The following is an 11,245-nucleotide window of genomic DNA, read 5'->3' on the forward strand; positions in this document are numbered from 1 at the left end:
TGGGCCACGACTTCGGGCTGCTCCCCCTCCCCCTCCCGGACCCGGAAAACACGATCAGAGACATCACATACCCTTGCACCTGGGGGTCAACATACCAAACGTGAGTCTCTCTCGTTCCTACAAAACCGTCTATCTGTGCCCCGAACTATCGAGTCCCCAATTATTATTGCTCTGCTCTTCTCCACCCTTCCTTTCTGAGTAACGGGGACAGGCTCCGTGCCAGAGGCCTGAACCCCATTGCTTACCTCTGGTAAGTCCCCGCCCCATAAGTATCCAAAACGGTATACTTGTTCTTGAGGGGAACGGCCGCAGGGGTTCCCTGCACTGGCTGCTTCCTCCCAGTCCCCCTCACTGTCACCCATCTGTCTGCAATCTTTGGAGTTACTACTTCCCTAAAGCTCCGATCTATGACCCCCTCTGCCTCCCGAATGATCCTAAGTTCATCCAACTCCAGCTCCAGTTCCCTAGCACGGTCTTGGAGGAGTTGGAGATGGGTGCACTTCCTGCAAGTGTAATCAGCAGGGACGACCATGGCATCCCTCACCTCAAATATGTTGCAAGAGGAACATTGCACTGCCTTCACTGCCATCCCTCTAAAAGTAACCTTTTTTTTAAAAAAAAAAATCTTGGTGTAAAGAATAAAACAAGCAAAATGCAGAACTTACCTACTTACCACAACGGGTCTTATTATTAGGTTAGGGGAGGAGGGCGGGTGGGAGGCACTACCTCTGTAGTGCCTCGGGTTCTTCTTCGCGCTTTTATAGGGAAAAAACCTACCTGGCTGCCCCCCGGTCTTCGTCACTTCCCCCTGCTGCTCCCGCTCTTTCTGTGAAGAGAAAAAAAAACATCGCTGCCCGCTACTGGTAAGTAATTTTAAAACAAACTGTCTCACCTTAGCTGTAGCCTTCCGGGTTTCTTTACACTCTGCTGCTGCTCGCACTCAAAATCAGGTTTAATTGGAAGCACACTAGCTTTCCCAATTAAACCTGTTGGACTATTACCTGGTGTTGTGTGATTTTTAACTTTGTACAAAACTGGCATCTCCGAATCATCTTTAAATACAGATGAGTAAGGACACCACTTCGACTGGGACAACACATGCATCCTAGGTCACGTCAAACACAGACACTTATAAGAAGTATGGCATTCCAACTGGTACTCTATGAACAATCACATCGATTTGGACCCCATCTACCACCCTCTGAGAAAAAGAACAGGAAATGACATCACCAGCACAGGAACTGACATTGCCAGCCCGAGAGAACCCAAACACAAATTGAAAACAGGACATAACACCAACGCTTCACTGGAGACTCACTGATGATGTTACCTAGTTTAGTGATAAAACGTCTGAAAACAAACCTTCCAGCTCAGCGAGCAAACTTAGATCCAGAACCTCAACCTGAGCTATACATCTTCTCAAAACTCACTAAAGTCCAATGAATATAATCCCAGTTACTCAGTTTGTCCTCATAAACCCACCTCCTCAACTCTGGAATCAACTTAGTGAATCTCCTTTTGCACCCTCTCCACTTCTCATGTAAGAAGACCAAAACTGCATGTAGTACTCCATGTGTAGCCTCACCAGCACCCCATGCAGCTGCAACTTAACCTTTCTGCTCTTAATTTGCTGCCTGAACTACCTGTTGCACCTGCAAACCAATCTTCTGTGATTCATGCACAAAGACAACCAGGTCTGTTTGCACAGCAGCATGCTGCAATTTTGTACCATTCAAATAATAGTCCTTTTTACTGTTGTTGCTACCAAAATGAATGACTTCATATTTATCTGCATTGTACTCCATTTGCCAGACCTTTGCCTGCTCACTCAAACTATCTATATCCCTCTGCACACTTTGCTCTGCCACTGATTTGATTAGATTAGATTAGATTACTTACAGTGTGGAAACTGGCCCTTCGGCCCAACAAGTCCACACCGACCTGCCGAAGCGCACCCACCCAGACCCATTCCCCTACATTTACCCCTGCACCTATCTTAGTGTCATCTAACTTTGACTCAATGCACATTGTCCCCAATTCTCAATCACTTGTGTAAATTGTGAACAATTGCGGTCCCAACACTGATCCCTGATGCACAGCACTCTTCGCCAACCAGCAAAGCACTCCATTATCCGCACTTTGTTTCCTATTAGTTAACCAATCCTCTATCCACGCTAATATATTGCCCATAAAACCGTGCATCTTTATCTTATGCCACACCTTGTCGAATGCTTTTTAGAAATCTAGGTACACCACATATACCGGGTCCCTGTTGTCCACCACACTCGTAATGTCTTCATAGAAGTCCAGTAGATTAGTTAAACATGACCTGCCTTTCATGAACCCATGCTGCATCTATCCAATGGGACAATTTCTATCGAGATATTTTGCTATTTCTTCCTTGATAGATTGAAGCATTTTCCCCACTAACCAGCCTATAATTCCCCATCTTTTGTCTACCTCTTTTTAAACAGTAATATCGCACATGCTGTTTTCCGATTTGCTGGAACTACCCCAGAATCCAGCGAATTTTGGAAAATTACGAGTGCATTTGCTATTTCTCCCATCATTGTTTTAGTACCCTGGGATGCATTTCATCCAGGCTAGGAGACTTGTTTACCTTTAGCTCCATTTGTTTGCCCAAATGACTATTTTCATGATTGTTTCTAGGTCCTTACTTATCTTTATCTCCTTGTCATCAGTTATTGGCATGTTATCTGTGTCCTCCACTGTGAAGACTGACCCAAGATACCTGTTCAGTGCCTTGGCTGTCTCTTCATTTCCAGTTATTAAATTCACCTTCTCATCCTCTAAAGGACCAGTGTTCACATTGTTCGCCACATTGTTTGTTTTATATATTTGTAGAAACCTTTGCTATCTGCCTTCATATTCTGAGCTAGTTTACTCTCATCATCTATCTTAGTTTTCTTTATAGCTTTTTTTGTGGATTTCTGTTGACCTTTAAAGTTTTCCCAATCTTCTAATTTCCCACTGGTCTTTCCCACTTCATATGCCTTATCTTTTCATTTGGTAGTGTCCCTTATTTCCTTAGACATCATGGTAGATTCCCCCTTTCCTATAGTGCTTCTTTTTCTCTGGTATATACTTTCACTGAGCACTTTAAAAACTGCTTTGAGAGTCCTCCACTGTTCCTCAATTGTCCCATCATATAGTCTTTAGTTCCAGTCTACTGTAGCCAACTCCTCCCTTATCTTGTTGTAGCCTCTTTTGTTTTAGCACAGGACCCTGGTATTGGATTTTATCTTCTCACATTCCATCTATATTCTAAATTCAACCATTCTGTGACCGCTCCTTCCAAGAGGATCTCTCACTATGAGATCATTAATTATTCCTGTCTCATTACCCCGAACCTAGGATGGCTTGTTCCATTGCATACTATTGGCGGAAACTATCATGGATACATTTAATGAACTCCTCCTTGAGGCTGCCTTGACCAACCTGGTTCAACCAGTTGATACAGAGATTAAAATCCTCCATGATAGGTGCTGTACCATTTTTACAGGCATTGGATATTTAATCATTTATTGTCCACCCCAATGTGATGTTATTGTTTGGTGGCCTATTGACTACGCCTATCCATTTCTTCTTAGAATTTCTAATTTCCACTCAATTGGATTCAGCGTTATTCTCTGTTGAACCTGTATCATCTCTCTGCTGGTGTGATGTCATCCTTTAAATATCAAAGCTACACCACTTCCCTTACCTTTTCACCTGTCCTTCTAAATAGTCTGATACCTCTAGATATTTAATTCCCATCATGGTCATCCTGCAACCGTGTCTCTGTAAAGGCTACTAAATCATACTCCTTTGCGATGATTTTTGCCGTTAACTCATCTACCTTGTTTTGAATGCTATGAGCATTATCTCTACAGCCTTCTGCGGTAAATTCCAGAGACTAACCACCCTCTGGCTGAAGAAATTACTCTATATCTCAGTTCTACGGGCTGTCCCTTCACTTTGAGGCCTCAGTATTCTGTAAGTCTTGATGGGATCTTCCCTAACCAAACCAACCAAAATCCTTCTAAACCGCATGGAGTATAGACCTAGACCACAACCCCATCTCCAATGACAAGCCCTTGTAAACCTCTGGACCCCCTCCAATGCCAGTCCACACCTCCTTCGATACAGTTCCCAAAACTGCTCTCAATATTACAAATATGATCTGACCAGAACCTTATACAGCCCCAGCAATGCATTTCTGCTCTTGTATTCTTGTCCTCTTTACATGAATGCTAATGTTACCTTTCCTTTCCTAACTGCCAACTTTTATTTTGTATTAATGTTGTCTCTGTCCATTGTCAACCATGGTTGCCTTGTCCTCCTCTTACATTGATTATTCTTCTTTAAGATGAATTTCTGCTGTGCGTCACAGAAACTCTTGTGATTGCTGCTCCAATGTCTTTCCTGGTGACCTCCGCTTCCAATTAATTTTGGCTCCCTCTTGCCTCATGTCATACCATCCTAAAGATTTAGTACCCTCTGAATGAAGGAATTCCTTCTCATCTCATTTCTAGTTAGCTTACTCCTTATTAAGAGACTGTCCCCTGGTTCTGGGGCACCCCACTACCAAGTAAGGGAAAACATTACTTCTCCCATGTCTAGCTGTGTAGAATTTTGTAAACTTCCATGAGATCACCTTTAATTATTCTAAACTTTGGAGAATGCAGGATCATTAGATTGGTGAACCTCTACATTCCCTTTATGGCAAATGCATCCATACTTAATGGAACTTGTATATGTTCATCCGACTTGAAAATAATCACAGCTTAATAATTTCTTATGAATTCATCTTTCACTGAGTGTTCAGTATCTTTTCAAAGAGATTGAGGAACTGTGTGCAGAGAAAGCATATGTATCGTCACATATGTGTGCAGAGATATTGTCACATCTCTGGTTTATGCCATTATTCAGTAGGCAATGTGCCAAGCACATCTGTTAGGCTGTGGGGAAAGAGCAGTCAAATGCAATCATTTAGATAACTAAATCTTGGCTGAATATGATGAACCAAATTATAACTTTCTGTGGTATATAATTTTATGGCAAATAAGATGTTTAGACATTGGGATGCCAGTGAACTTAAGAAGGCTTGCACTTGTACCATCAGGATTAAAACAGTCGCATACAAGTTTCAAAACTTTGTGTGCCTTATGTATTTTTTTCTTTGCAAAGATTATTAAATTCTGATGTTTCAAAAAGCATGATGACTCAGTAGCTAGCCAGTACGGATAAAGTGCTGCGAATCATGCCTGCCTCCAGACATGTTTATATAATATGCCTTCTGACTAAGAATAGTTCATATGTTTGTGCTGTGATATTTCTGTACTTACAATGTACACTGTTTCTGACAATTTCATGTTCTGCTTATGCCTACAGTCCTGCATTGTCATTTGATTTGGTTTTTTGCTGTTCATTATAGTAATCTTGACTGTAACTGACTAAATCAAAACTTCATAATTTTACCAAGTATGAGACTTGATGTAATTTTTATTTACAGTTGCCAAAAAAATGAGAAAAAGAGAAAAACAAAAGAAGAGGAAAGCATATGAGCCTAAACTTACTCCTGAAGGTAAATTCACAATCTCAAATATTTCAGACATGGAGTTTGACTACTTTGACTACTTTTGGGCTTTTAAAATGCTGTAACAATGTTAGTTGACAGAGGGACACGACTTGCAGCTTGACACTCCAGGATTTTGATTTTCAGGCAAGCATGACGAGCGAGAGAGAGAGATTAACTGATGAGGGAAAATATCACAGCTGTAATGAGGGCTCCTCCAGCAAGGCCATATGGGTAGAGCTCAGGAACAGGAAAGCTGCAATCACTCTGGGGTTGTAATACAAGCCTCCCAACGACTACTGGGTGATAGAGGAACAGATATGTAGGCAGATTATGGAAAAATGTAAAAACAGCAGTGTTGTTGCGGTGGATAATGATAACTTCCCCTATATTGACATGGTGGGAGAATGTGTGTGAGCACCAAAACAATATGTAAGTAGTCCAAGTAAGAAAGGGGCCTTGTATTGGGGAATTAACTGGCCAGGTGATCAGTGTTTCTGTGGGGGAACATTTTGGGAATACTGAAATAGTTCTGTAAGTTTTAAACTACTTATGGATAAGGGCAAGAGTAGTCCTCAGGTGAAAATATTAAATTGGGAGAAGGCTAACTACCACAATAGAACATAGAACAATACAACGCAGAACAGGCCCTTCAGCTCTCGATGTTGCCCCAACCTGTGAACTAGTGTCAGCTCATCCCCCTACACTGTCCCATCATCATGTATGTGCTTATCCAAGAATTGTTTAATCTCTGTAATGTGGCTGAGTTAACTACATTGGCAGGCAGGGCATTCCATGCCCTTACCACTCTGCATAAAGAACCTGCCTTTGACATCTCTTTTAAATCTATCACCCCCTCAATTTATAATTAAGTCCCCTCGTACCAGCTGACGGCATCATCCTCGGAAAAAGACTTTCACTGTCTATCCTATCTAATCCTCTGATCATCTTGTATGTCTTTATCAAATCCCCTCTTAGCCGCCTTTTTTCCAATGAGAATAGACCAAAGTGTCTCAGCTTTTCCTCATAGCTTCTCTCCAGACCAGGCAACATCCTGGTAAATCTCCTCTGCACCTTTTCCAATGCTTCCACATCCTCCTGTAATGGGACGACCAGAACTGTACACAATATTCCAAGTGCAGCCATTCTAGCGTTTTGTATAGTTGCAGCATGACATTGCGGCTCTGGATCTCGATCCCTCTGCCAATGAAGCCTAACACACTGTATGCCTTCTTAACAGCACTATCAGCCTGGGTGGCAACTTTCAGGGATCTATGTACATGGACTCTAAGATCACTTTGCACATCCACACTACCAAGTCCTCTGCCTTCCTGTTATTCTTCCAAAAGTGCATCAGCCCAATTCTGCAGTTTATCCAAGTTCCCCTGCAACCTGTAACATTCTTCTGCACTGTCCACTACTCCACTGACTTTAGTGTTATCTGCAAATTTACTAACCCATCCACCTATGCCTGTGTCTAAGTCATTTATAAAAATGACAAACAGCAGTGGTCCTAAAACACATCCTTGTGGCACACCACTAGTAACCAGACTCCAGGTTGAATATTTTCATCAACCACCACACACTGCCTTCTTTCAGAAAGCCAGTTTCTAATCCAAATTGCTAAATCACCCTCAATTCCACGTCTCTGCATTTTCTCCAACAGCCTACCATGTGGAACCTTATCAAAGGCTTTACTGAAGTCCATGTACACCATGTCAACTGCCCTAACCTCATCTACATGCTTGGTCACCTTCTCAAAAAACTCAGTGAGGTTTGTGAGACACGACCTGCCCTTGACAAAACCATGTTGACTATCTAAAATCAAATTGTTGCTTGCTAGATGATTATAAATCTTATCTCTCATAATCCTTTCCAAAATTCTTCCTACAACAGAAATAAGGCTCACTGGTCTATAATTACCTGGGTCATCTCTACTGTCACCTTGAACAAGGGCACAACATTTGCACTCCTCCAGTCCTCTGGTACTAAACCTGTAGACAATGACTACTCAAAGATCAAGGCCAAAGGTACTGCTATCTCCTCCCATCTTCTCCCCAGCTTCCCAGAGAATCCTCTGATAAATCCCATCCAGCCCAGGGGACTTGTCTACTTTCACTCCTTCTAGAATTGATAACATCTCTTCCTTCCTAACCTCGATCCTTTCTAGTCTAATATCTCGTATCTCATTCTTCTCCTCTACAATATTCTCCTTTTCCTGAGTAAAAACTGATGAAAGATGTTTGTTTAATACCTCTCCGATCTCCACTTAACTTCCCACTTATAGAGTCATAGAGGTGTACTGCACGGAAACAGACCCTTCGGTCCAAACCGTCCATGCCGACCAGATATCCCAATCCAATCTAGTCCCACCTGCCAGCACCCGGCCCATATCCCTCCAAACCCTTCCTATTTATATACCCATCCAAATCTCTCTCAAATGTTGCAATTGTACCAGCCTCCACCACTTCCTCTGGCAATTCATTCCATACACGTACCACCCTCTGTGTGAAAAAGTTACCCCGAGGTCTCTTTTATATCTTTCCCCTCTCACCCTATATAAACGTCCTCCCTCCACTTAACAAGAGATACAATTGCTGTAGTAAGCCACGGTTCCCTTACCTTATCACTTCCTGGAGAATGTGAGGACTGCAGATGCTGGAAATCAGAGCTGAAAATGTGTTGCTGGAAAAGCGCAGCAGGTCAGGCAGCATCCAAGTAGCAGGAGAATCGGGCATGAGCCCTTCAGGAATCATTCAGGAATCTTGTCCGAAACGTTGATTCTCCTAATCACTTCCTCTCTGCCTGACAGGGACATACCTATCAAGGACACGCCAAATCTGTTCCTTAGGCAGGAACAGGAAAATGTGGATTGGAGGTGGCTGTTTGAGGGCAAATGTGCATCTGGCATGTGTGGATCTTTTAATGGTCAGTTGATTAGAGTTCAGGGCCAGCATGATCTTATGAAAACGAACAATAAGGCTGGCAAGATTTGGGAACCTTGAATGACAAGAGAAATTTGGAGCTTAGTCAAAAGGAAAAGGAGACATGTATAAGGTTGAGGAAAATGAAGGCAGACAGAGTCCTCTGATTACAAAGAGTGCAGGAAAGGATCCAAACAAGGAATAAGGGGCCGGGAAATAGACAGGTATAAGACAGATGTCAGAGGTAGTTTCTTTACTCTGAGAGTAGTAAGGGTATGGAATGCTTTGCCTGCAACGGTAGTAGATTCGCCAAGTTTAAGTGCATTTAAGTCATCATTGGACAGGCATATGGACGTACATGGAATAGTGTAGGTGGGATGGGCTTCAGATTGGTATGACAGGGTGGCGCAACCTCGAGGGCTGAAGGGCCTATACTGTGCTGTAATGTTCTACGTTTTATGAAATGTCTTTGGCAAACAGCATTAAGGAAAACCCTCGGGATTTTATATAAGGAGCAAACAAGTAACTAGGGAGAGGCAAGGTCCAGTCGTGGATAAAGGAGTGTGGAGTCGGCCAAATTGGGTGGGTTTGTTAACGAATGCTTTGCACTGATATTCACAAAGGGGAAGGACTCATGGATGGTCTTAGAAGGGATATGATGATAATCTGGAACATGTAAATATGTAAAAGGGTGTTATGAAAATCATTCAGGTGGGCAGGTCCCCACGACCTGATGGGACCCATCCCAGAATGCTGACGGCAGCAGGTGAGAAGATTGTTGGATAGAGATGATGGACTGCATCAAGCTCCTGGGAGTGATTGCCAGTAATCTGCCCTGGTCCCCTCATTTTGACGCAACAATCAAGGAAACACTAACGTCTCTAACTCTTAAGGTGGCTAAGGAAATTTAAAAAAAATACATATACTGGTAGGAGAAAGTGAGGATTGCAGATCGTGAAGATCAGAGTCAAAATAGGCCTTCCCTTTCCCTGCTCCTCAGATGCTGCCTGACCTGCTGTCCTTTTCCAGCACCACTGACCTTGACTCTGATTTCCAGCATCTGCAATGCCCACTTCTGCTTACCCTTTCCCCTAGTTACCCACTTGCTCCTAATATATGTGTAAAACGCCTTGGCATTCTCCTTAATCTGGTCAATGGCATTTAATGACCCCATAATTTCTTGTTTAAGTTCTTTGCTGATTCCTTTATGTTCTTCAAGGACCTTCTATTTCTCAAGAGTAAGATCTGTCAAATGGCGACTATTATCCACTGTTGCAACATTGGCAGATTTTCCCACCAACTCCTGCATCTCAATCATTATTAAAACAAAAAGTTAAATGCTCCCAATATCTTGACAGATGACTTGTTTACAAATTGAGTGGTACTGGGACTTTATTATCTGGAGAAGGTGGTGCTATTTCCTCCAAATACAAGAATGTTAAAGAATAACGTAAAATCATTCATGATTTTCATGGAACCAGACAGAGGAGCTATTTTCAGTAGTAGCAGTGTTAATGATTGGCAACAAATTGGGTGTCGCAATGAGTTTTTTTTAAAATAGTGATTTCTGGTCTGGAATGTACTGCCTAAAAGAACAGTGCAAGCAGATTTGATTGTAACTTCGTAATGTAATTTAATTTCCTGAAAACTATGGGGAAGATCAGGGGAGTGGGACTTATTTAAAGAAGTGACACCACTATGATTGGCTGAGTGGCAGTGTTCTATTTTGAATTCTGTAATGTTTTTTTTGAAAACTGATGGTTTTGAATGCTGAACCATATGGAAGATATTTTGAACTGTTTGAAGCATGAAATTTATATGTCTCTTATCAAATAATAGAAATGATGGATTCGTCAACTTTCAAACGATTCACAGCCACAGTGGAAAACATCTTGGAAAATCTGGAGGATATGGATTTTACTACATTAGGTAAGTGTTAAGTTTCCACCATTAAGGTCTATTTGTGATTGCAGCTGAGCTGATCAAAATATTGGGAGAGGTTGGACTATTTTTATATTGTCATGCTAAAACATAACACACACAGCTTCCACTTTTTAAATATTTTTAATGGATTTTAAGATGACTAAGTGGAGCAAAGGAGAGTGATTTCAGACAGAGTAAAATTGATAGGTTGAATGAGGCAAGGGCAGCAGGTGAGACCAAAGAGTCACTGCGCCATCTAGTTTTGTTTGTGATTTTGTATCTTTTCTTGGGTGAAGTCATGAAGTATTTTAGAGCTGCTGAAAAAGCAAGTAACCTTTACTAATAGTAAAGAGAAACTAAGCAAAATTCTGTAAATCTGAAATCAAAACAGAATGTTGGTAATATTCAGTAAGTCTGGCATTGCCTGGAAACAGAAAGAGTGACTGTTTGAAGTTTGAGACCTTTCATCAGATCTTGATCTTTCCCGATCACTGATATTATAGAACATAGAACAGTACAGCACAGAACAGGCCCTTCAGCCCACGACGTTGTGCCGACCGTTGATCCTCATGTATGCACCCTCAAATTTCTGTGACCATATGCATGTCCAGCAGTCTCTCAAATACCCCCAATGACTTTGCTTCCACAACTGCTGCTGGCAACGCATTCCATGCTCTCACAACTCTGTGTGTAAAGAACCCGCCTCTGACATCCCCTCTATGCTTTCCTCCAACCAGCTTAAAACTATGACCCCTCGTGTTAGCCATTTCTGCCCTGGGAAATAGTCTCTGGCTATCGACTCTATCTATGCCTCTCATTA

The 11,245-nt window shown here is 42.1% G+C and overlaps 1 protein-coding gene across 4 annotated transcripts in view; it reads left to right on the forward strand.

Moving 5' to 3' along the window:
- Positions 1–11,245, forward strand: part of LOC122556264 (nipped-B-like protein) — a 536,293-nt gene that overhangs the window by 224,421 nt on the left and 300,627 nt on the right. For all 4 annotated transcript variants that reach the window (XM_043702895.1, XM_043702901.1, XM_043702914.1 and 1 more), the window contains 2 exons: positions 5,516–5,587; positions 10,342–10,431. In XM_043702895.1, the coding sequence (XP_043558830.1) occupies positions 5,516–5,587; positions 10,342–10,431 (162 nt within the window). The remainder of the gene's footprint in view (positions 1–5,515; positions 5,588–10,341; positions 10,432–11,245) is intronic.

Source organism: Chiloscyllium plagiosum, chromosome 2, assembly GCF_004010195.1.
Source record: "Chiloscyllium plagiosum isolate BGI_BamShark_2017 chromosome 2, ASM401019v2, whole genome shotgun sequence".
NCBI classification, from domain to species: Eukaryota; Metazoa; Chordata; class Chondrichthyes; order Orectolobiformes; family Hemiscylliidae; genus Chiloscyllium; species Chiloscyllium plagiosum.